General features: G+C 39.9%; 1 protein-coding gene across 10 annotated transcripts in view; it reads right to left on the bottom strand.

Annotated features, from left to right (window-relative positions):
• Nucleotides 1-27,596, bottom strand: part of bru3 (CUGBP Elav-like family member bruno 3) — an 854,644-nt gene that overhangs the window by 91,702 nt on the left and 735,346 nt on the right. For all 10 annotated transcript variants that reach the window (XM_072299190.1, XM_019042674.2, XM_072299189.1 and 7 more), the window contains one exon: nt 13,810-13,935. In XM_072299190.1, the coding sequence (XP_072155291.1) occupies nt 13,810-13,935 (126 nt within the window). The remainder of the gene's footprint in view (nt 1-13,809; nt 13,936-27,596) is intronic.

Raw genomic sequence — 27,596 nt, 5'->3', positions numbered from 1 at the left:
ATTGACTTATAGATAAAACACTAATATATGGTGATTTTTACCTATAAAGCAGAAACAGGACAAAAAAGACCGGAAAGAAAGGTGTCATATTTTACTCCTGAGTACAGAAATGACAAGACGGGAGTACACGGAGCCATTAGCCCCCCCCCCCCCCCCCCCCGGGCTGCAGGGAACGGGAAAAAAGGGGCGAGGTTGGAATGGCGAATCTCAAGTGTCGTAATTGTCGGCGCAGCGAGGAGACTCTTGGAGCGGAGCGCGGCGCAACAAGTAAGTCTACGCGGCGGCGACGAGAGGGTAATGAAGGCCGGTGCAATTATTTGCAGCTGCACCGCGGAGCGCCAGCCGAGGGAGCTTATGAAAGCTCACGAGAGCAATTGTTGCGTTTTCGCTCAATTTGCAGGCGGCCCCCTCGGCCCTCGCGCCACGCCGAGCCCCAGCCCGAGCCGCGGATGTTTTTATTAAAAGTTTATCTCGAATTTCCTCGATTGTTTGCCTTCGCCGGTCGCCTGTTAATATTCCACTTTCCAGCCTCCAATACTTCCGAGGCTTCTCACAATTTGCCACTGGTCCACCGGGCTGATCCTTGAAATTGATAGAAAAAGCGATGGACATAGAAGACAAAAGGGATTTGGAGGGATTCTATTGGTGGAAGCGGGTGGTTGAAATGGACATAAGAGGCAGGGAATAGACTAACTAATGGCAACCGTTCGATCCAGCGGGCTGATCGTTGAAATTGGTAGACAAAGCGATAGACAAATAAGACAAAAGGGATTTGGAGGGATTCTATTGGTGGAAACGGGTGGTTGCAGTGGACATAGGAGGTAGATAATAGACCAACTAATGGCAACCCACGAGAGACCATATAGTTAGTCCATCATTTGCCCCCTTAGTCTATAAGAACCATCCATTTGAAACTATAGGATCGTTCCATACTCTCTATGTCTGCTTTGTCTATCAATATCAACGATCAGTTAGTTGGTCTATTACCTACTCCCTTTGTCCATTGTTTTTTTTTTTTTTTTTTTTTTTTTCTTTATTGAAAGAATAGAGGACTACATGGTATTAACTCTATTTCTTATAACTAGGAACTAAGAACTACTTTTACAATAATGGGTAGGCTGGTACGACACCGGCCCTATCTAGATTACAGAATGTACAGGGTGTACATTACGATTGAGATAATTGGTGCAAAATATATACATATGTATACATGCTAAATAAAGTATAGATATTTGTGATAAATATTTGGATCTTAATTATTAGTCCATTGTAACCACTCGCTTCCACCAATAGAATCCTCCCATATCCTTTTCGTCCTCTTTGTCTATAACTTTGTCTACCAATTTGAACAATCAGCCCGCTGGGTAGGGTGTATCTTATTTTTGAGTTTTGCGAAAATCAAGTTGGTCAACCCCTAAAAAGTTTCTATGTAGTCTCTAAATGAACCCCCTAAAAGGAAAAAATTTTAAAAAAATTTTAACCCGTGCCTCAAAGGGCCTAAAGGGCCTAAACCCAAAATTCAAAAATTTTGGCAAGCGACACATCAATTCTGAAAGAAAATGGCAAGTTACGGCCCTTTCAGGGCAGAAATTTCGTCCGTTTTGCCGTATCTTGAAGCGTAAGGTCACAAACGGCCCAATGACGACGTGAGGCTATGGGCTGGCGGGGCGCGCCGCGGCCGGCCCGCCGCTGAGCGTACGCGCGCGGCAGGGTTGCGCATCGCCGCTTTACACCGGCGTAGAGGAACGAACGGTGGGGTGGGAGGGGGATATCCGGTGGAAAAGCATCCACATTTTCTATCCATAATGAAAATGCATTATACTTTTTCAATATAGATGAGGAAATATGAGCCATACAAGGAAGTGATGAAAAGAGTGACAAATACATATATAGTTTGTACGGTTAGGAGTGTAAGTGGGGAAAATTTGTCCGTAACTACAGAACAGCCCTGAAAATCTCCTGGAAATAAAAGCTGCTATTGATGAGAGGTTTGCATGAGAGGTTTGCGATGTTGTCAAATCGTAAGCCCTTTACGCGATCAAAAGCGATTAGTGTAAATTTGATTGGAAAAGTTTAAGAAAAATTTGATGAAAGAAAATTGCCCCAAATTCGGGAAGTGCTTAAAGTGTTTTTCTATCATGTGAAGTGTTCGCACATGAATGTCAATGGCAGTAATTCCAATATGGAATGAAAAATGTAGAATCCTTGTGATACATAGTGTCTATGTTTACCCTCCTTTTCATTAGTGCATTTAACGTGACATCAATTAGAAGGTTTTATACGAGAGGTTCAATATGGCTTACCCACTTACATTTTCTGGTACTGAACCCCCCCCCCCCCCCCGCCACAGTTACTTGCTATAATCAAAAATGTAATATTAGTTTCTCGAAAAAATATGATTTAATTTGGGGTTTGAACCCCACTCTTTATAACCGTGGGCAATGCCCTTGACCACTCGGCTACTGGGGAAGATTTGAGTAAATGAGGCTAATGTGTCATTTAGCCCCCTGGGTGAGGCCAGGCAATCAACATCAGCTGTAAGTTGGCGAAGCCAGATTGAACCGATTGAATAAAACTTTCTAATTGATGCCGCGTCAAATACACCAATGAAAAGGAGGGTAAACAAAGTCTTATTGATGTATCAAACCTTCAGTGATTTCATATGAAATGAAGAAAACTTATTTTCTTCCGTTTGGCGAGACTCATAAGCGAGCGTGAATTTTTCCTGTCGAGAAACTCTCTCCTGGGCGCGAGCTTTCTTCTTGTCTGCTCTCCTCACCTGTGCTGCAAGGATAGTATCCTTCACTGTGGATATTATGCATTCTCATTCAGATTTTCGCTGAAGAATTAAAAATGCTTAATCCTCTTCATTTTCCATGATACCTAGAGTATTGCATAAAGCAATGTCGAATAACACGTCGATTTTTGCCGTAAAATCAGTCTCCAAATTCTCTTGAACCAGCGATCAACGGCTAGCATTTTTTGATACGCGCCTCCACTCCTCATAAAAATGTAAACATTTTTAAAAACATGGACACTATGTATCACAGGGATTCTACATTTTTCATTCCATATTGGAATTACAAGATCAGAGGTTTTCGACGCACCGCCATTGACATTCATGTGCGAACACTTCACATGATAGAAAAACACTTTAAGCACTTCCCGAATTTGGGGCAATTTTCTTTCATCAAATTTTTCTTAAACTTTTCCAATCAAATTTACACTAATCGCTTTTGATCGCGTAAAGGGCTTACGATTCGACAACATCGCACCTATCTTTTTAATTAGTCCTTAATTAAACCTCTCATGCAAACCTCTCATCAATAGCAGCTTTTATTTCCGGAGATTTTCAGGGCTGTTCTGTAGTTACGGCAAATTTTCCCCACTTACACTCCTAACCGTACAAACTATATATGTATTTGTCACTCTTTTCATCACTTCCTTGTATGGCTCATATTTCCTCATCTATATTGAAAAAGTATAATGCATTTTCATTATGGATAGAAAATGTGGATGCTTTTCCACCGGATATCCCCCTCCCACCCCACCGTTCGTTCCTCTACGCCGGTGTAAAGCGGCGATGCGCAACCCTGCCGCGCGCGTACGCTCAGCGGCGGGCCGGCCGCGGCGCGCCCCGCCAGCCCATAGCCTCACGTCGTCATTGGGCCGTTTGTGACCTTACGCTTCAAGATACGGCAAAACGGACGAAATTTCTGCCCTGAAAGGGCCGTAACTTGCCATTTTCCTTCAGAATTGATGTGTCGCTTGCCAAAATTTTTGAATTTTGGGTTTAGGCCCTTTAGGCCCTTTGAGGCACGGGTTAAAATTTTTTTAAAATTTTTTCCTTTTAGGGGGTTCATTTAGAGACTACATAGAAACTTTTTAGGGGTTGACCAACTTGATTTTCGCAAAACCGCTGGGTCTAACGCTGATGAGCTTCAGAGACTCCTGCAGGCCGATCGGAAGAATTTTATTTTGTTCATTTTCCTCATTAGTTTCCCTTTGCTAAAAGGTGAAAAGAAACCTAAAACATTGCAACTTTAGATGGTGGTCATTAAATGGCAGCTTGGAAATCCGTCCAGTACAAAAAGATACAACTAAGACTAAGATGCTGCCATCAATGTTAACTACAAGTACGTTATAATAGACAAGATTCGTAGCTTTTTTCGACGAAGAAATGTAACGGTATTGCTGAGGTTGGCATCCCAAGAGAATCCCAGCTGGACTCAAAAATTCGAATTTTTACAAGAATATGATCTCGCAATTCCTGTCCAAAATTTGGTCATCTTTCGCGTGTAATCAGATGAAAAATCAGTGAACTTCTTAGTCTGGAATTCCCAACTTTTTCTTAGTAAAGCTAAGATTTTTGACTCAAAATTTTGCATTGATATTTAGTTACGTTCTTTCGCCTAAAAAAGAAGAATTTTGTGAAGCGAGAGGGAAAAGTCCTAAACTTCCTCAGTAAATTCCATGAGATAGTCCTTTCCCGGCTCTCTAAGTGGAGCTAAAAATATCAAACAATTTGACGAAAACGATGAGTATTTTCCCCCCTTTTGCGTGACACCTCCGGACACTTAAGAGTGGATCTTCATCCGAGGAAGCCGCCGCGAATCTTGTAATAAATTTTTCGCATAAAAATTAGTGGAATAAAGAAAGCGGAGTTATTAACGGGAGAGCCTTACGGCCGCTCTATTGTTAGATCGATCAACTCGAGGGGCGTCTCCTCTCGAACTGAAACTTGAGGAGAGGATGTTTGGAGAGTGAAATTTCGAGGACTTAATTGCGAAAACTTTTATCAACTTGCTGCCGCTCACCTGAGGAGCGATTAAAAAACTAACTTCACGGATCTCAACACCGGAGTCAAAACGGAGAGGAGTGAGACAAACAAACAGGGTGGGGGGGGGGGGGCTTTACTTGTTCTGCTCTATGGCTCCAGGCGCTCTTTGATAATAGCGAGGTATTATTAAGAGATGAGGAGCAATCACTGTGAGATGAGTCCCTGTTGTCAGATGAATGGCTTGTTCCGAAGTGCCCAAACTTTGGGGAGGAGTGGAGGATCTAGAAAACCGGGGGGAATCCGAATCAGCCTGCATTTTGGATGACTGGAAAATGGTTTGAGGAGCGTGGGTTTAAAATTTTATTTCTACGAAAAGCCCCGCGTTCAAAAACAAGAGAGAAAAATGTGCAAAAAAAATAATTAGAGAGCTTGTAGCAGGGTGGCAATATTTCATGGAAAACAGAATCTTGAAATTTCGCGTGAAATATTTCATGAAATTTCGGGGATTAATGAAAGATATTGAACAATACTGGTTCCTTTTCATGTTTCGCAAATTATAAGAATTGTGACTCTCTTCTATTTTTGTGTGTTTGTGTGTGGGTGGCATACTCTGGCCCCGCGTTCAAAAACAAGAGAAAAAATGTGCGAGAAAAATAATTGCGAGAAAAATAATTAGAGAGCTTGTAGCAAGGTGGCAATATTTCATGGAAAACAGAATCTTGAAATTTCGCGTAAAATATTTCATGAAATTTCGGGAATTAATGAAAGATATTGAACGATGCTGGTTCCTTTTCATGTTCCGCAAAATATAAAAATTGTGACTCTCTTCTATTTTTGTGTGTTTGAGTGTGGGTGGCATGCTCTGGCCCCTGAAAAATATGAAATATTTCACAGCCTCGTGAAATTTAAAGAAATATCTCACTGAAATTTCTAATCTTTCATTCCTTTCTTGCCCCCCTGACTTATAGTAATGATGGTTGCTGTAGTCAAATCGCGCTTCCCCCGCCTGTCTTCAGAAGCTCCATTAATTTCTTGTTTACCTCATCTTGAACAGAAGAGTGAATTAAATCCATATTTCTACCTGCTCGCGACCTAAACTGGTAGTCCCTAAGGAGTTAATAGGAACAAGCGCCAGACCTCTTCACTATATAATATGGCAAACTCTCCGACATTTCACGAGAGGAAGAAATAATTGCGCTATAAATTCCATTAAACGAAGAATGACTTACGACATGATTCTGCGAGGAGAGACGTTCTACGGCTTCCGGAACGCTCACGAAATTACATTCCGTCGGGGGAGGAGACCGTAACAACCGGGGGTGGAGACCGTAACAACCGGGGGAGGCGACCGTAACAACCGGAACGTTAACGTAACGTCAAATTTCGAGGCATGACGACTTACAGGATGCACAAATGGCAATTTTGAATTTTTACCGTTGCGTTGCAGGCTGCACTGCGTATAATACGCCTCAACTGAGCTGCTCTGCAAAAGGACACAGTTCCACGAAATAATCATCCCAGAGAGAGATTGCCTCGTTATCAGTTACGGAATTCAAAGACGGAACTTTTAACGAAGCAGGACGGAATTAGGTCTCCCAAGAAAGTTTTCTCAAGTTCTGTTCCAGGAAAAAAAATCACCTAATCTGCACTGTTTGCCGCGAAAGTTACTGATAATATGGCATGTTTACGGAAAAATTGTAGCCGCCATGGATGCCTTTTCACTAAAAAAAAGTTCGGTCGTATGAACCAAAGTTTACTATCCCTACTAATTTGGTTTGTCTTATTTTTTGATTTGTCGAACTTTCCGTTCATCAAACCGAGCTCCCGGTTCGCGTGGCCGAATTCCAACGGTAAAGTAAACTGACGGAAAAAGTCTGGTCGTATGAAACGAATGTTTAGTTTCACGGATGGAAAGTTCAGTTTGACAAACCGAATAGTTGGGATGATATTGAACACCAAACGTTCGATTCATAAAACCGAGCTCCTTTTTTTCAGTGTGCAAGCAGAGACCAAATAATTCACGGACCTCATGCTAACTTTTCAAGCACGGTAATCAGGCGGAATTGTTAAATCACGAGAAAGTTGAGTCCGGAGGTCAACGCTGCTTTTTGCCTGATGATGGTTGATGAGCAACTACTTGAGAAAAAAATCAAATAAAATTCGCTACATCATGACTAATAAATGGATGCATTTCTATCAAACGGAACTATATGCATTAAGACATGAGCCCTAAGACCCATGAGAATATATTCATAACAGGGTTTACGTCATAATGCACATACTTCCGTTTGGCAGAAATACGTCCAAATATCGATGCGAGCAATTTGCTAGGCTAGTTTTTGAGCTAGGCTAGGGGTAGGGGTTAGTTGTTTTGCTAGGCTTTGGGTTGCTGAGCCGACTGCTCAACTCTTTGGCCATCAGTCCTCATTTTCTGAAAATTTCTTCAAGTATAGGAAATGTAGCAATGCAGTAAAAAAAGGAAGACTACGAGCCTAAACTTTTGTAGGTGCATAAATATTTGTTTTAATTTGAGATGGATCCAGAGAAAGCGAAACACCATGGCGATCCTTTCATAAAATAAGATAGAATGTATGATTTGCAAAATGGGGTGAATTAGGGATTTATAAATTGACGTTGACTTAAGTGGTCTTTGTAGCGAAAATTATGAACTCAAAAACATTGCGACTAAACTCTGTAGGAGTAAATTTTTTGCGCCTGTTTCAACGGAATATAAAGGTCGCAGTGCGGACTGAGAGTCTCCTTCAATTTTACGAAAATCTGTAGAAAATCCGAGGTTCGCTCTTCACTCAGGTAGAAACCAAAACTGTTTCGATGGGGGGAAACAGCACTTTGAACTCTCAACCCACTTTTAATCCCCATTATCTGTCGCGGAACTTTCTCAAAACGAGTTCCTTGCAATTGCCACTCTCCGACCGTTTTGCATTTTAATTATTTTTGAATAGCTTTCGCGAAAAAAAGGAGGGAAAAAAATCTTGTGAAAAAGCATCTTGGAGAGAAACTTCAAAAGAAACTTGGATCGTCTCTGGCTCCGTTTCCCCGCACTTTCTCTTTCGCTGCTCGGAGAAAAAGAGAGCTTAAAGAAAACAAACAAGCTCTTGGTAACACGGCTGGGTATGAAAAAACCAGGACTTAATGAAAGTTGCTCGCGGTCCATCGGACAGAAATGCAAATCAATTCATTATTTATTTTAAACGTCTGAAACATTGAAACTTACCTTCTTTTCCCCTTTCTCCTTGTTCTTTTCATTGCTCTCTAAATACTGATGACTATCTCGAAATCGGTCGCTTGTGCCTTTAATTGAAATCCGAGCGGGGAGAGAGAGAGAGAGGGAGAGAGAGAGAGAGAGAGAGACACCAATTTCAAGCGAATAATATGCCGCATCGAAATAATGATGCGAAAAGAAATTTTAGAACAGGAGCCTGAGAAATTTTGCAATAATTGGATCGCATTTAGCAAAAATGAACCAACGCGATTACAGCGTTTCCAAAATCGTACAACTCCTCCTATCTTCTAAAAACATTTAATAGTTGTACAATATTAAAATTTACACAATTATTTACCTTTAAAATGATTAATTTTTCGGTAAGAAACAAAAATTATTCGCTATTCTGGGAGATTTTTTTTAGATAATTATGAAGGCTTAACATTTTTACAACACTGTAATCGCCCTGGTATATTTTTGCTGAATGTAATCCAACTGTAAGTTCAAAACCTTATTGCTGATACATTGATATTTTTTTTGTTTAACATTCAAGAAATTTTGTTTTCATTTTGAATTATTGTCTCACTACAATATCGGGAGATACACCTTAAGTACCTACAGAATTTCTCCTGTCACAATGTCGAAAACGAATTTTTTGGGGTAAAACTATTTTAATGTGATAAAAGGCGTTGCGCTTTGTCTTTAACATTGAGTCCGATGATAAAGTAGATCTTAAAAGCACTATTTCTCGATTGTATTTCGATTTCGCTCGGGCACTTTCCGTTAAACTCGGTCCAAATGAAAAGCTGGGAAATCTGGAGGAAACGAGGATGGACGTTCCTCCCAGGGGGCCCCGATGAAGCTAATATATGACCTAACAAAAGTATATCATTCGGAGATACCTCGGCTTATATTTTTATGTCACCAATACTTTCCGCTGACGAAGGAGTGCGAACCAGGGCGGAGACAATAAAAGCATTTTGTTTTTATAGGAAACACACATTCGCCGCCGTCACGGGGGAGTTGTATTTTAACACCGCACAAGCTAACACAATAACTTTATCGCGCAGCGGCGTGCGCCGCCCCTCTACTATTAAACGCTTTTTATTAACCATTCAGTGTTTCTGTTATTGGACCGGCCACACTCGGTGCAGTTTTTGAGCGAGTTCGCGACAAAAAGTTCCGCAGCTTCGGAATATTGGAAAATCCCAGCCGGCTCCCTCCTCCACTCCGGGGGAAATGATGCATCCCTTGGATCACGTTCAGCAAAAAGGAACCAGCGCAGTTACAATGTTGTAAAAATGTTACTTCTTCATAATTATCCTAAAAAAAATTCCCCGGAACATCAATTTTTTTTGCCTCCCATTAAAAAATGTTCAATTTTAAAGGAAAATAATTGTGTAAATTTCAGTATTGTTCATATATTGAGTATTTTTAAAAGAAAAGAAGGAGTTACACAGTTTTGAAAACACTGTAATTGCGCTGGTTCCTTTTTGCTAAATGCGATCCTCTTGTTCTTCAAAAATAGAAAAGCTCGCAACGGGGGAAAATGTTTTGTAAAAATAACCGAAGGTCCACCTGGGTGTTAATTTGTTGTGATATTCACAGCCTGGACTAAAGTATGAGATATTAGAACTCTTTTTCGCGAAAGGAGTTTAAATCGATGACCGAAGAGAGGAGAGACGCAATCTGGTCTCTTTCTTTCTTCTTTACTCGTGAATCTGAGCACCAACTCATTGGCAGCACGGAGCGGAGCACAGCGAGTTCACGCCTCAAGCCATGGCGCCTTCAATATTGCAGACGCAACACGGACATCCATCAAGTACGTATAGTTGTATCTTTGCGCCGTCAGCAACGCGCATCATTTTCCTTGCTCTATTTCCAATTTGTGTTTGTTGTGTTGTTCAATTTTGTTTGTTTCCGTTTGTCTTATTTGATTCTTCAAGTTGTTTGGTAGTTTCAAGTAGCTGGTAGTTTTATACTTATGGGTATTTTTATATTAGGAAAATGGTAAAGAGTTAGCGAAAGAACATTAAAATATTTTATTATTCATTAGTGATTTTCTCTTTAATTATACTTGTCTTTATTTTATTTTCTTTGTTTATATTATTATATGAAATATTTATACAGATTTATTTTAGTTGTTAGGTTAATAATTAAAATAGGCCCTTTAATTCCCTTGTCATTTTTGGTTGATTTCTATTTTTTATAAACTTAACTGGATAACTTAATACATTGTATGTGCATTGATATAATAACTTTAGTTAATTTATTTTTGCAATTTGAGAAAAATTAGTGTTAAATTTGCTCCAAATATAATATGATCCGTCCAAATCAATAATCATTTTTAGGATGGAAAATATTTAGAGGTCTCTTAGGCGTTCTAGAGGGTGGAGGTCTAAAGACTGGTATTTTGGCAAGAGTTTTGTCGTGTTTTGACGAATTTGAAAACTGCATTGAGAAGAGGCGAAACAATACTACCCACGAAGCTCTTCCATAATTGACGTACACTGCCTTAACGAAGGCTCTATTTGGGACTCATACCAGACTCAACTGATAAATCATGTTACAAACATGGATCCCTTTGCAAGAAACATAAGGTAGCGGAGAAGAATCCAGAGTCCAAGGGGACGGCTCTCGAGCAAAAACGAAGCGATATTTTGTTCCGTCGACGACGGGGGAAAAAGATACACTCGGCAGTTTCCACGGATAAAATTAAAACCTCACCTTTGTAGCTACGAAAAAAAAAAAAAACCCTGATATTATCTCCCGGAGTCCGGACTCGCCCTTACATCTGTTAAATTCCCTCCTTGTAAATTCCTGAGTTAATTTTTAATAACGATAAAAAAGGACCAGACCAAGATAATACCGAAAGGTGGTCTCAGGATCCAGAGGAGCGGTGGGGAGCGGGGTGAGATGGGGAGGGGGGGGATGGGGAGATGTAAACGAGAATGCCGAGCCGGGCTACGGGCGGGTTAATAATGTGTATCTTGATTCAAACTGACAAGACTTATATGAGAGAGATTTTATAATTTAATTATTCTTTTATTACTTGTGAGAGTTGATAAGAAGCAGCGGAGGGCGAGTTAAATGGTTCGGAAGGAAGGAGCGGGGGCGGAAGGGCGGAGGGGGGAGAGGGACGGAATGAAAGGAGCAGAAACGGATAAAGAGAGAGCCGAATAATTATCTCACAATTAAAAAATAAGAGACTCGGAAGTATATTTTGGCCCGTCTCGAGTTTTTAACGGCGGGCTCTTCTCGGGTTGACTCTCATCTTCAATTGGACGTATTTCTGTCAAACGGAACTATGTGCATTACGACGCGAGCCCTGTTATGCATGTATTCTTATGGGTCTTAGGGCTCATGTCTTAATGCACATAGTTCTGTTTGGTAGAAATACGTCCAATTGTATCTCTTGTTTTCGGACCTTTTGAGAACCAGTTTCACCGAGGTGGCTAATGTTTGCGCGCCTGTATTCAAAAGGCTGGGGGGTCAGGGGTTTGAGTCCCCGCCCTTCCTATAAAACTTATTCCTATCATAGTTTGAGTGAAACAGACGGAAATGCGCAATACTTTCGAAGAAAATGGGTGAGTAGTATTTTGGAACCCAATTTATCCTAATTTTTTTTCCTGTAAAGAGTAAAGAGCTTACCATTGCACGAACTAGTCTCTCCTTGAGCACAAAAGTGCAATCAGTATAAATCAGTAGGTATAAACGATATAAATCTGATTGGATGGGCTAGTTGACGCCGTCCGGCCAGAATCGATGACGCATCAAGCATCGTTCAAGCTCAACCGTTTCATGTCATCGTCGCCACACTCAACTAACTTGAAAGTTTCCAAATTCTCCATTAATTCACGCATATTTTTTTTATTTTCTCATTCCTTTCATTGCGGTGATCTCTTTCCTCCTCGGTTTAGCAAATTTTCTCGCACTTCTGATACGTGTCAGCCCAGAGAGGGAAGCCTCCCGTCGCGCTCAGTGTTTTCAATTCTCCCGCGAAACTCATCGGCTATCGATATTTCCCGTTTGAAAGAATGGTAAAGAATTGATTTTTCAGGTGTTCGCCGCAAATACCCTCATAATCGATCCTTTTGTACAGGTTTAAATGGCTAGTCAACCGATGGATCGTATTCGATAGTGATTTGATGTATCGTTTGGTTCAAAACAATAGAACATAACCTCAAACCAAAATTTTAAGATATTTGCCAGAAAAGCTGAAAATGAGAAATTTCGTAGAAATTTCACTACTTGGCTAAGTAGTACTAACACGAATCAAAAATCTATCACAAAAAACCCGTTCCGTCAGATTTCTCAATTAACTTTTGAGGCTATGTTTATGTTTTGAACCAATCAATATCGATACAATCTCACTTGTTTGATGTATCGAAAACGATCTATTCGTCGCAAAGCACGACGCGTCGCTGGCGAAAATCCCAGTGTTTTGGCAACGCCGCCTGAGCGGGAAATTTGAATAAGCGTGAATTCTTTTCAATTGCCGGAGCTCGGGCATTTAATCAAAAGTTTTGTTTGGGAACTGTTTAAATATTTTACGACTTTAGACGCTCGGAATTTACGATCCGATGCTGTCGTTCTCGGCCGGGTTATTTGTCCCCGCGCGTTTTGATTTTACACTCACGAAATTAAATTGGAGCTGTCGGCACAATGTTTTGCGTTGCGGTTTTATGAACTCGGCATGGAGTCGTGCGGGTTTATTACGTGCATACATCCAGCAAAACATTGTTTTACGCCCTTTTTTTATTCTTTAATCCCGTTAACGGAGATGTTTCCTGGTGACGATCTATCGAACGGCTAGCTGTTGTTAGACAAACTGATTTTTTGTTGACATATCAGACGATATTTTTGCTCAGTGGTCAAAACAATTAATTATTTACGGTCATTATTACTTAAAACTCACTTAAAATAAAGCCCATTTCAGATGAGTTTATTCTTATGGAGTTTCAGCTGGTGCGCTACATATCTTAAAGGTTACAAAAACGATCCGCGTTTGTAGGGTTTCAGGACATTCCGTCGACGATTTTTTGTCACTTTTTTATGAAAAATATACCTTATTTGCACCTCTCTTCCTTTTTTAAATAAAACTATTACTTTTAAAAACGTTTACATTTAAACATTTTTTTTTTTCATCAATTTAAATGAGAATAATCCATGCAGAGTGCGCAAACATTTCAAAATCATAGTTGGAAAATTGCTGACCCCTCGAATTTAAATATTACAGCCTAACACACAGCGGAGCGGCGCACAAGGGATCGAGCCTATAGGAGAGGTCGAACAACATTTGGAAACTTTAAACGCTTATAACTCCGTGTATACAAAACTTTGAGGTTCTATAAGTGGTTCCATTGGTTTCCTCGTGAAATTTTCTTCTGAAGGCACTCCTTGAAATTTAAAATGTGACGGGGTAAACATCAAAATTTTGTAGTAAACAATTGCATGTCCGACCTCTGTAATTGACTCGATCCACTCGGCGGCGTGATCGCCAGAGCGGAGCCCGCGCTGGCGCCTACAAACCTAACAGGGATACTTCACGCATTGCGCAATGCGTGAAGTATCCCTGTTAGGTTTGTAGGCGCCAATTCGCATTTTGCGTCGGCCAGCCGCAACGTGCCACGGCAACTCGAGCAACTATTTCACAACAGAGGTGTTGCACAGTATCATACAGAATTGAAGGCGCTCCAACATATTTGTCACCAATGTTCAGATTCAAAAAATTTTAACCACTTAACTTTTTCAGCTTGATTAAGTTTTAAATCAAAGCTACACATAATAAGATAAAATGCCTTACCTTTACTAGATCCGTCTTGACCTCGAAGAATAGTACACTCTTCTATTGTTCCGTAAGGTGCAAATAACTGTTTGACATCTTCCTCTGTTTGTTGTTTACTGAGCATCCCAGCAAAAAGCTTCCGTTCTGTCAAAACAAAAGCACACGCTCATATTAGAACTTTGTTTAAATCACGCTCACATTGGATTGAACCGACCTCCTATCACCAACCCCGACCACTCAAAAGAAAGAACCATTAATTGCACCTTCTAGAATCACCCGCCCCTAAAGGGTTGAAGGAGGGACAGACAGACTGCGTATATTTGAGGGAACGTATTCTCAAGATTTATGTGAGCAAATTGAGTTCGTATTTTGGTTTGTTCATTGCTAGTTCTGAAAATGAAATTGATGAGAATGAATAGTCCTTGACATAAAGAAAGAGGTCAAATCAAGCCTTTTAGGCCAAATTTGTATGAAAAAATAGCGCTGAAATAATTTAGTGCGATGCTTTGAAAATACGATTTCTTCCGGAAGATTGCCCCTACCGCTGTGCTGAATAGACAATTTTCACTTGAATTAGCCATCTCTTAAACAAATAATTCATGTGTTACAATAGTTTCTTTTTCTTCAAATAGACGAATTTTTTTTCTTTCATAAATTTTCAATTTAAAACTACCCGTCTGTCATGAGGGAATGTTCTCCTCTACAATTTTTTTATTATTTCTCACGTCGCTATTTTAAATTTTAAAGGTTTCACTATTCCTTTTTTTTCTGTTCTTTTTTACAGCTTTTACATACCTCAAACGCGATTCCTATTGTTGATATGACATTAAAATAAATGTATTATAATAATATTGAGAGGAGCTATTTGATTTAAAAATTTTAAGTATTTCAGTGAAATAGACAGTCAAAGAACTAGACAACTTTTAGGCAAGTCTTGGAAACATAATTTTCGATTGATGACCTTCATGTTTGTGTGTAAACCGAGTTCATACATTTATGTTTAATTTTCAACCCCAAGTATTTGCTTTTCCAATCTGATGCATTTTGATGCATTGCAGCAGGAATTTGGTTCCCCATTCGAACGATTAAAAATAATGGTTATGTTGTCGTCTTGGTAAGAGGCTCTACTTGCCAAACTGAAAATGATGAACCGCTGCTCTATCTAAACGCCATCGAAAGCACAGCAACCGGTCACATGCAAGCATTCACAACGAGATTAAGGGGTCATTTAGGAGTGACAAAGGGATAGATAAAACGATAGGACGGACGAAAGTGATTTTAAATAATAATTAAACCAAGAATAGTAAAAGAAGCGTCACTGTGTGTCTGATTGTGCCAGTGTGCGTGTGCATTTTTTTGTTTGCAAAAATATACTTCGATACGATCGTTTTGTTAACACACTTACATGTCAGTTCTGGGCATAAATAATATAATTAAATCCCCAAAACCACGAATTTTTCCCAGTCATGAATAATACTGCTCGATTTTCTGTGCGAATTGGTTCGTTTCGGCTACTATATCGTTTAGTGCTGATTGGGAAAAAATTTAACGGTAAACAAAAATGTTTCACAGGATTTTGCAATTAATTTCTACCTTTAAAAAAGAGTGTAAGTCTCCGATTTCAGACTGATGCCTATGAAATAACCCTTGGTGGTTATCACCAAAATCCGGTTTCTAATTGAACAGACCCGTATAGATGGCTCGAGTCGAAAAATGCGTATCTCAGATAACGACAAGTCTCCTATCATGCTTTCTTCTCTTGAAAAGAAAACTAACCGGCAGTTTCTTATATTTGTTGTGAATTTTCTTCACTCGTTCTGACAAGTCACACAAAATTGCAAGAAAACATTATTAGTTTTTCTAGTCGGAAATAAAATATAATTAGAGATTCTTAAATGTTGCAAGTGAGCCATCAAATTTTTCGCATTGAGCGTTTTTACATTTTTCCTGTATCACCTTGTTGAAAATGATGTTATGACCCCTACCCATACTTTTACGCCGAAGATTCCGGATTACAAGAAAATTTATCTTGCTATCTTCGTTACATAGTCTGATTGATCTGGATTTTCTTCTCCTATTTGAAGCAAGTTACGAAATCACGTAAATAGTACATTTTGTCTATGTCTATTTAATCTGGCATCAGGGGTAGCTCTCTTCGCCGGAAGCCCACTACTGTGTAGGGGACCGGGGGGGGGGGGGGGGGTACGTAAGACGGCGCGGCGCGGCGTTTACTTTCACAATAAATCTACGGATGCTTCATTAAGCTTTCGAACTCTTCGGGAAACTTGGATATTTTTCTTTTTCGCCGCTTTCCTAGTGATTAAATTAACAAGTTTCCCTTCTCTTAAGAGTCCCAGTCCTGGTTTTGTGTGTTTGTTCCGGTTTCCACACAGCTTTTGAGGTTACCACCATCCGCAGACTAAAAATCCAACGAGGTAGTATTGGCAGGGGAGGTGATGCTCGTTCATGAAAATGAAGGTACATCTTTAACTTTTGCTCAATGCATTCTGGGTATGATCGAAATATCTCAAATTTTAACCTTTAGATGAATTATTTTGGGGAAATCCCAATTTCAGTCGGTAGATAAATCATTGAAGAGTGCTCGTGCCGGAAATCATCCTCCAAAATATTAGAAAAAGTCAAAAGCACTGTTTCCATTTTGCAACCAATTTCAGTGAATCGATATCGACGGTTGATTACTGGAAACAGTACTTTTGACTTTGTTTTAATATTTTGGAGGATGATTTTCGGCACGAACATTCTTCAATGATTTATCTATAGGCTAAAATTTAGATTTTCCCATAATAATTCACCTAAAGGTTTAAAATTTGAGATATATTGATCGTACCCAGAATGCATTGGACAAAAGCTGAAGATCCACCTTAAGCATTCGAGTGAGTTGAATACGCACAAGGACAGTATTTATTTTAGAGAAGCCACAATCTTCCCTCTTGTATAAAAGTTATTGTCAGAAGACAATGCTCAGATTTGCCAAACGATGATTGATGACCAACGAGTTTGCCAATCGGTTTATTAGTGACCCTCATCTAATTTCCAAAAAGTCACCCGGCAAAGTGCCCATCCCCACATTCATCAGTCATCAACAGGCAAATTTTATTTAACGTTTTGCTCAAAAAGTTGCCAATCAACTATAATCGGGCGAAAACTAGCAATCATGACCGATTTAAAATTTGCCTCCCACGATTACACAGAATAGGGGTTTATAATCAGTTCCCATCCGTTCCCGATTTTACATTAAGATTGGACATGCTTTCAAACATTTGTGTGGATTCACAATTTGACAGATTTGAATTATTCGAGTTTTATTTTAGATTTCGCAACAAGAAAAAAAAAAATAATTAAATCGAAAATTGCGGCACTATGCAAGGGTCGACTCTTAGAAAATTCCGCAGGATGAGAGACATTTTTGTCGCAGGATTTGACAACGTGAAAAATGTGAGCGTTGCGTTAGAGGTTTATAGTGGGGTTTAAAAAGGTGGGAAACCACAGGATCTGGACTGAGGGTCCAGCCGGAAATGAAAGTTAGCGGGTAACTGGGGTCCGGTAATGCTTTACAGGCTGCCTCACCAGGGTGTTAAACCTCATGTTTTCAACGTTCAACGCTCTTTCTCATCTCATATACAGGGTCCTTTGAAAGGTTTAATTTCCAACCTTTCCTGTTTCAAATCCCGCAAGCATTCAATCTCAAAGGTGCAAAGGTAACTTTATGCGGAGGTTGCACTAAGGATTCAACTTATTCTATCCTTTCAATCATACACGCACACACACATATATAAGCTTCTCTACTGCTCAAGTTTTATTTTTTGACTCACTTCGTCCTAGATCTACTTGGTCGAATTCCGTGTGCTACCGTCATGAAATAAATTCTAGATTAGCCCGGATTCTGTAAATTTCTAAAATATGACCAAGAAAGCGTCGGGGTTGGACTCCATAGCGGTATGAGAGTGCCTCCTAAAATAAAATGACGATCAACGGACTATTTCCGTGGCAAATCCATGATCAATTGTGAATCAGTGCCCAAAAGTTTATAATTTTCTGAAATTATACAACTTACCTTAAAAACTATTTTGTGTAAAAAAAGAGTTTTGAAATTTAAAAATAAAAAAAAAACCGTCACGTTGAGGATATTGAAAACCTGGCGCATTGATTATATTTTTTAAGAATGCTTTGTGTTTTTACGGGAAAATTGTTGATATGAATATTCGAATTTTTTTAAAATTATATACCCTCATCTTCATCAGTGTGTACGAACCAAAAAAAAATAAATAAATAAAAAGCGGAGTTCCTTATTGAAAACTAATGGTATTTGTAGTGGAATCACTCAGAATTTTTATGGTATTCCACAGTAGTTCTGAAATTGCATAGCGATTATCAGTGATCAGGGGGATTCTCGTGCGATCCCATTCTATTTTCATAATTTATGTGAGCTCTCATTAACTTTTACAGTTTCAGCAAAACTGCGAAACTTTCAGTCACAGAGGTCCGCGTAACTTTTCAACGAACAGTTACCGAACACCTGACTCCGGGCCTTCGCATGGCTGGATCATTAGAACAACTAGAAGCGGGAAACACGAAAAAAAGGGGCCCAGTAATTACAGCTGAATGGCTGATACGACAAACCGAGGAACATGATGATCGGAGCACTCAGCTCATAAAAACCAACATCATTAACAGTGGCCCTGCACGGAAGGGGAGGTGTGGCGAGTGCGCCGCGGCGGTAGGCCAACCGCCGAACGTGAGGCACACATGGCGTGGATAGCGCAGTAAGGGGCAGCCGCTGCCAATTAAGGAGTGAGAATCCGTCGGACGGTCCGGGTGCCACGCACTCTGGCGGGTGGCTCTGGCAGCGCCGCGCCTGCCCCCTGATTGCGGTCGGGTGTAATTACGCCGTGAGTGCAGTCCAATAGATAGGCCATCGCTCATTTGCCCGCAGTCCAACCTGTCATTTCGCGCCACGGCAAATGTTTGCGTTTAAGTCATCGATTATTTTTATGGATATTACTTTCATCCTCTTTTCAATATCCCACCCCCTCCCTTCCACCAAGAGGCGTTTTCCCATTACCATTACGTGTTTTTAGTCCTCGATCATTCGCCTCTGCAGGTAAAGAACTGTCAGCAACTACAGTTGACCCAAAATGCCTCCCTACCCCCTTGCCTCCCTCCCCCCCAATAAAAAACATTGATGAAATTTCAAATTTCCCCGGTAGTTACCGAACAAAGAAAAAAACCACACAACAATCTGTGTCCCGGTAATTTTTTTACTGTTTGCCAATTTATATGCGTAATTTTAACGTGTTTTACCACAAAAAAAAGTGTGGCAAAATTATTGAAATTTTTGAAGATTCCAGCGGTACCGGCAATTTTACCGGAAATTTCAATTTCTCAGTGCAGTAAATCTACAGGAGTGTTCCGGAACTTTTGCTTTAAGATATTGAACATTTTATTGTTGACCTCATCCCACCTTTTTGTTGAGAACCCCCGTTGGAATTAGACGAGCCTGGCTTGAGCTCCTACCCCCCTTTTCTCAAAAATAAAAAGGAGCTCCTGTAAAATTGCTGAAAAAATATCTTTATTAGATTATATAATTTTTCCTGAGAGCGAAAGCCTCAGGTAAACCTGGGCTTGATATCTCCTCTGCCCTTCGTTATACATCGCTGCCAAGCTCAGACCGTCTCCTCCCTAAAAGCCTTGGGTAATTCTCAAACGGCCCCCTGGCTCTAAGAAGCGAGTAAATCCAGAGAGCCTCCTTCATTGAAATAAAATTGCAAAATGTCAAGCAGTTATTTGGCAAAACTCCTTGAAATTTTTGTAAAGTCCGGGCGTAAGTTCTATTAGAATTCCGGGGAGAGGGGAACCCACTCTTATTCTGCCAGGCTAAGGAAGAACGCCTTTTGAATATTTGAGTGTTGCCAAATTTCCTTGGATAAAATGTTTAGTTTCGAGGAAAATTATGAATATTTTTCCTTGTAATTTTCAGACACTTTAGATCAAATTACAAAAAAAAAATATTTGAGAAATTAGCAGCACTGGAAAAAAAACACATTGGATCTAGACAGACTCTTAAAAACATCGACAAGAAAAAATACTCTTGATTCAATCAGATGTAAGCTTAAATCAAGAACCAAGCCTCTTAATTTGAGCGGATTTCCTTTTGATTGAAGCTTTAATCTGATTGAATCAAGAGTCCTTTTTCTTGTCAATGTGTTTAAGAGTTTGGACTCTAGATCCAATGTGTTTTTTTTCCAGTGGGGAAAATACTCACTAATTTTCCTGAAAATTGGCGATTATATCCAGAGGAAATTTGGCAACGCCCAAAGGCTCATACGGCGCTTTTCCTTGGCACGGCAGTATTGTTAGTGCCCCTGAAGATCGGGCCGCTGGCTCATATAATAAACCAGTGAAATTTTTCGGAATTGTTGCATGGTTAAAGGGCGGCGCTGGAATTACGGGAGACCTCTAGGCTTGAATAAAATACTGCGGAATACAGTGACTTTGAGCCGGTGCCCCTTTCTCCTTTTAATGAGCACTCGACAGCGACCAAGTGCGCGGGGGCCAGCGATCCCCCGCCGAGCCCTGAAAATAATTTAAAAGGCCCTTTCCCCATTATCCAGGGACTCGGGGCCAAAGCGGAGCCGGGGCCGGGTCAGTTAATTACATCATGATTTCATAGCAGCTACAATGAATAGCGATTATAATTCCCTTTGAGCGCGAAAACCTTCGGTTTAATTTATCAGCAGGGGGCCCACTCTCCTCTCCGCCGGCCTGGACATTAAAAAGGCTAAAAAAAGGAAAGAAAAAAAGAAAAAAAATAGATTATCACGTTAAAAAAGCGAAAAGTGGAGAGGCTCTAATTTAGTCTCCTCGGGCGTACTCCTTAATGAAATCCTTTTCATACGTCTGTCAGGCGGCTAAGTTTGCTCTGCTTCTGACACGCTGTTAAATTTTTCTTCTCGGACCTTCCGCCCTTGCTCCGCGAGCACTTTCAATGATTAACACGCTAATGCACGTTCTGAAAATTAAACTTACTTTCCCTCTGCCTCCTTTTTCACCTCTGGATATTATATTTGCAAGGCCACGCTTTCCCCCTCATTTTTCCCCACTCCTCATTCATGTCTTGTCATGGATTTCCGTCTTTTTGATAAACTTGCGCGGGCGCTGTCGTGCGGTGTGAAAAACCGTAAAGATATTTCAAAAGGTCACATAATCTTCAATCTTTACGTTCCAAAAATACATAAAAAAGGGGAATTCGAGGAAATTTCTCCGGGAGAACCTTGAAACATATGATGAAAAACATTGTGACCAATTTGCAACAATCTCTTCGGTAATTTGACTACCATTCTACCGTGCTAAGGAAGAACTCCGTATGAACCTTCATGCGTTGCCAAAGGGTGGGTGCAAAATCGACAAAATTTCCCCCCTCATGGATGTTGACCAAATTTCAGTATGTCATTCCTCACTATAGGATACGCCTTTTCCCAAAATTTCACGGCCTGAAACGAATTTCTCTCCGCGTAGCAGCGTTGCCAAGTTGAAAACCGTCGAGTTCCATATCTTTTGAACGAAAAGAGATATTGAGATGCGGTTTGCGCTAAAATTCTCCAAAAATTGCGTTCTTTCGATATATGTACTCAATTTGATCGTTTAGGTAATTTAAGATTGCAATGATGCCATTTTTCACACTTTCTTAAGGGTCAATTTTTTTTCAACCCTAGTACATCATCAAATGCCGGATTCTCGATTCGAAAAAAAAACTGTTCATTGTATTATTCGTACTTTTCCATTTCTTTTGATATATTATAGCTCCCAGGGAAACGATTAGTAACGGAGATATGAGCAATCTAAGTTTACGCTCCGCGCGCGCCGACCGGAATCCGGGCGCCGCTCGCCGCTCTGAGTCGTCTGCACACTCCCTTTCTTAAGCTTCACGAGGTCATTCCTATGTATTTTTTTGCGTACTTTCCATTTCTGGCCTTTGAAAAGGGCTCCGATGAATTTTTAGGGGCCTCGCGGTCCATTGTTGCCATTTTTTGCTCGTATTTAGGGTTTTTTTCCCTATTTTACTCACAATTCTACTGAAAAACTTAATTTAAACGGAAAACTGTGTGCGTTGAGGGAAAGAACGTAAAGAAGAAATAAAAATTCATGTAAAAATTTTTCCTTCGTTGCCAAATTTTCGAGAAAAATCGTACTAAAGAGCCAAATATTTGAAAAATTGGATAAATCCCCACGCCATGGTTTATGAAAGTGGGGCATAGCTTTCATATTGACGTACTTACGTAACAGATCTTACCTATCTATACAACATATTAAAAAAGCATAGTTGTATTTGGATTCCCACGATCTGAAAATTGTCCGGGATGTCACCTTTTGCGGTCTTTTCTTATGTGTAAGGTAGATCTTTTGAATGTTTTTCGACCTTTAGTCATCCTCCGTAGGGGTGTATCGTAACCATATGTCGTAGAACGTAGAAGGTTTTAGGAAATGAATAATGACTTTCATGCAGAATTGAAGAGCTTTTCCGGAAAAAGGGCACATACCGAAAAAACGTGTTGTGAGAAAAACGCATTTGAAGTTTTCATTCTTACTTTCTGGCCACTGATGATGACATACATCGGAACTGGGGCACTCATATCAACGTTCATACACTCCAGAATGAATAACGGCCATTGGTAAAACTTACACTTCTTCCAGTGTTGTGGGAAGAATTTTTTAAAATTATTCGTTATGTGCCCTTTTCCTGGAAATGGACCAGTGGTCATAGGTTTTGGCTTTTGAAGCTGAATTTTCGAGACTTCAACGAGTTTCTAAACAAGAGTAAATAATTCCGATTGACTAATAAATAATAATTTCGATTGAGAACGCGCGGGTGGATCATCTTCGATCATTAATAATGAAAAAGACTGCGAAACACGCGAAAAAATCGAAAAATTCAATCTCACACGAGACCATAAAAGATAAATCATTAATAATTAAAAAAAATTCACGTGTGACTGGTGCAACGCGTAGAGAATCCCTACAATCCCTGCAACCCGATGCTATTGCATTGATTAGCAGAATCAGTGCGATGCATCTGTAGTGAGGGATCCTTATCAGTACCCATCACCTCCCTGCCTGCCCGCGCACTATCTCCTAAACGTCGCGGCGAAAGTACCCAGAAGCCAATAGATGAAATACGTCTGTGACCCCTGACTTATGCTTAGCCTCAAAAAACGTGGTCTCGTAGATCCAAAAATTGATCAATTAAGCTGAAACTCGGGGCATTGGTACATTAGGATGCAAGGAATCCATTTCTGTCACCTCCGATAGAGGGCACATACGCGTATGTGCCCTTTTTCCGGAATGCTCCTCAATTGTGGGCTTCTCTTCTCATGCAGCCTCTCTGCCTCTCATCTTGGGGAAGTGGCCCGTAGCATTAAGTCATACTTAAAATTATAATTATAAAATTAAGTCGAAGTCATAATTCACTTTCCTAGAGACATCTTCGTCATAATTAATCCAATTTTTGGCACTTTAGGACGATTTTTCTTGAAAATTTGGCAACGTAAGAATAAGTCCTTACGAACGTTAATGATGTACTTTTTTACGTTCTTTTCAAAAATGAAAATTACAGCAAAAATACATACGATACACCCCTACGGAGGATGACTAAAGGTCGAAAAACATTCAAAAGATCTACCTTACACATAAGAAAAGACCGCAAAAGGTGACATCCCGGACAATTTTCAGATCGTGGGAATCCAAATACAACTATGCTTTTTTAATATGTTGTATAGATAGGTAAGATCTGTTACGTAAGTACGTCAATATGAAAGCTATGCCCCACTTTCATAAACCATGGCGTGGGGATTTATCCAATTTTTCAAATATTTGGCTCTTTAGTACGATTTTTCTCGAAAATTTGGCAACGAAGGAAAAATTTTTACATGAATTTTTATTTCTTCTTCACGTTCTTTCCCTCAACGCACACAGTTTTCCGTTTAAATTAAGTTTTTCAGTAGAATTGTGAGTAAAATAGGGAAAAAAACCCTAAATACGAGCAAAAAATGGCAACAATGGACCGCGAGGCCCCTAAAAATTCATCGGAGCCCTTTTCAAAGGCCAGAAATGGAAAGTACGCAAAAAAATACATAGGAACGACCTCGTGAAGCTTAAGAAAGGGAGTGTGCAGACGACTCAGAGCGGCGAGCGGCGCCCGGATTCCGGTCGGCGCGCGCGGAGCGTTAACTTAGATTGCTCATATCTCCGTTATTAATCGTTTCCCTGGGAGCTATAATATATCAAAAGAAATGGAAAAGTACGAATAATACAATGAACAGTTTTTTTTTCGAATCGAGAATCCGGCATTTGATGATGTACTAGGGTTGAAAAAAAATTGACCCTTAAGAAAGTGTGAAAAATGGCATCATTGCAATCTTAAATTACCTAAGCGATCGAATTGAGTACATATATTGAAAGAACGCAATTTTTGGAGAATTTTAGCGCAAACCGCATCTCAATATCTCTTTTCGTTCAAAAGATATGGAACTCGACGGTTTTCAACTTGGCAACGCTGCTACGCGGAGAGAAATTCGTTTCAGGCCGTGAAATTTTGGGAAAAGGCGTATCCTATAGTGAGGAATGACATACTGAAATTTGGTCAACATCCATGAGGGGGGAAATTTTGTCGATTTTGCACCCACCCCTTTCCTTTGATAAAACACGAATTTCCTGCTAAACTTATAAATATTTTCCTTCCAATATTTCAAATTATTTTGTTCGCAAATCCATCGAAAAGCCCTAAAAATTTCAAGAAAAAATAGTCATAACTTTTCTAAAAAATAAACATTTTATTGAAGGAAATTTGGCAACTTTTGAATGTTCATACGGCGTGCTTCCTTAGCACGGCAGCCTTAGAGAAGTTATCTTTTGCATACGACTATCTAGTGTCTATATCCTAGACTGAGGATATTGGGCGCTTCTGGGTACCAGATGCGCCCTTTCCAACCGTTCGACTCCCCCGATGTAACATGTACTATACTACATGCCCTTTTGCCTTATGGGTAATGACGCCATTCTGGTACACCCGGGAAAAATTGGATTTTTTTCTGCATCTGGTATTCGTAAAAGTTTTCGTGAAATGTTTTGCTTTTAAGCATAACAATCTCGCACGGACGTTTTACCTGGTTAAAGTATTTTAGGGCCTCCTTATGCTTTAAATACTTATATCCGAGGCAGTACTTTCAGATCGATTTGAAAATATTACGAACAGTCACGTGATCTCTTCATTTTAGTGACGTATTACTGTGCTACTTTGTGATTGGTTCATTTTCTTGGCGCAGCATCGACACGTCAGCTGTTTGCGGCATTGAGCGGAAGGTTTAAGGTTATGTCATGGACCAAGAGAATGAATAAGGACCCCCAACTCCAGTTAGCGGAGACATTAGCGCTGCCTATATTTTCATCCATGACCGATGTCACCGCCGGCCGGCCGGTCCCTCTCTTCCCCGCGACCCGCGCTTCCCCAGCCCATTGCTGAACTCCTCTTCACGCGGCCCCGCTCCCCCGCGACCTGCGCACCCTACCTCGCGGCGTCGCGACGCCGCTGTCCGCTAGATCGCGTTGACGCACCAGCTTTAGAGGTTCCGCCGCTCTTTCCCGTCGTCTGATTTACAGTGAATCCTTTAAGTTTCCATTCACCACCGACTACACTTCATCACAAAATGCTTGTGGAAAGTTTCAGGTCTTCGCGGTCGATCTGAAATTTCGACGGGTTTTGCGGTAAAAGAATCCCACCTTAAATTCCAGCTTCGTCAGTCTTCGGGTACATAAGTTGGTAGTAATATGCTTTGACAAAGAAGCGCCCTTCAACGCTTGGGCGTTGGAACTGCTTGTTTTTCAACTACATCATAGAGGTTAGGGGGTCATCGGGTCAAAAATCTTAATTTTCAGGTACCATCTTAAATATCTAAGGAACCATATATATTTATGATATCGCAGCAGGAAATTTTCGGGGAAGTAAGGAACGAGTAGGAATCAAGATCGTAGCGATTTTCTTACCGCCAAATTGGTCATCGCCATTAGTTTTAGGTTGGTTGTTGAAACATTGAAAGATATTGATAAAATACTATATTTTTCATTCAATGCGGCGAAATATTTTGATAATTCTTTTTTCGATCATTAGTATTGACTAAAATAAAACGTGATGAAATCTCAACATTATTCTTTTTGGTTTTTATTCCTGTTGATGACAAGTATGTAGAAAGAAAGTGCATTTATTAAAGAACACATGGATAATTAGCAATGATATACATAGATAGACGTTAACAAAAAAATTTCACGAGCGTCTAAGAACAGTAGCTATGATCTAGTTTGCAGCGAGCCAACGACAACAATAATTAACAAGGGAAAAGCTTCATCGATATTGCAGCATATGGCTTCACGCTACACGCGTTACGCAAGTTTACCATTTCATCAACAATACTTATTTTTGCAATTTAAGTAACTGCATGGTTTTAGGCGTAAGTTTTAGTGAACTGACAAGAATTTTTTGTAGGAACGTTGAATGACATGCATCAAATGGTGCATTCATACAAGCGAATGGCTAAGAGACATGTAAATTATGAGTTTTGCTATTTTTTCTGCAGCGAGTTTTCCTTCTTTTTTCTGGAACTGAAGAATTAGCCTGAAATAATGATTTTCTCCCAAAGAATGCATCATTTGTGCACTAGAATCGCACCCGAAAGAAAGAGCTGAGGATTCCTCTGGATTTTAGAGATAGACAAATATGTTCATCATTCCCTTGATGCAAGGCAGTATCGAGAAAGCAAAGAGGAGGATTACGAACACAGAATACGAATTAGACTGCATTTTGCAATTAGGAACTACAATTTTTGGTTCATGTTCGGAACATCATAAGTGTCATGAGTATGCAGGTAGGTGTCTTTATACATGAGCCTATATTGCACTTCCTAATACAAAATTTGGTCCAATCATGGGTAATGCTGAACAAAACGAACGGATGGGGTCATGAAAATCAGCTGAACAAGATTGGAACTATGAATGCTTACTATCAAAAGTTGATTGACTTCAATTCCAGTGACAAGAAAATAAACGGAGAAAATTCGGCGAAAACTTTGAAATGAAGGTTAGAACTGGATTTGATAATTTCGAAAAACATTTTAAATATATTATTATGAGGTTGCTCTCATATTGAATTTGAGGGTATTTTTGAAAATTATCCTTTAAATCGTAATTTTTATTCATATTGTTCAAACTGATTACGTTTTTACTGATTTAAGGGTAATTATTCAAATATTTACACGAACGCATCTATTAAAGACCGTCGCAAAGTTTGCGAGAGTACTTTTGAGAAAATATTCTCATCAAGAATACCCTGACAATCTTGACATAATTTTAAAAATGTTGCTAATCAACAGACTGAGCAAGAATTCGGAAAACGCATATTACATAAGGCATTTGGCTACTTCATGAAGGTAAAATGATAAACCGTAAAATTACCTACATACTGGTAGGTTTAAAAATAGGGAGCGCCGTCTATCAATAGGCCGTTAAGAATAGATTATAAAAAGACAAAACAAGTCTCTGAGTATACGTAATTTGGAATTGAAGCCAATCAACTTATGTTCGCGCGGTCTACAAACTTCTCTGATCAAATACGAAGAATAATACGACTCAACATACAATCAGAACAAGAAGAATGCAGAGGGATCTAAGGAGGAAATTGAAATAAATTTTAAAAAAATAAGACAACATTAATAACCATGACAAAATGTACAGCCTGTCGC

This window comes from Bemisia tabaci, chromosome 4 (assembly GCF_918797505.1).
Source record: "Bemisia tabaci chromosome 4, PGI_BMITA_v3".
In the NCBI taxonomy this organism is placed as follows: Eukaryota; Metazoa; Arthropoda; class Insecta; order Hemiptera; family Aleyrodidae; genus Bemisia; species Bemisia tabaci.
Note: the sequence above shows the minus strand (reverse complement) of the source record. Positions and strands in the feature narration are given on the sequence as shown.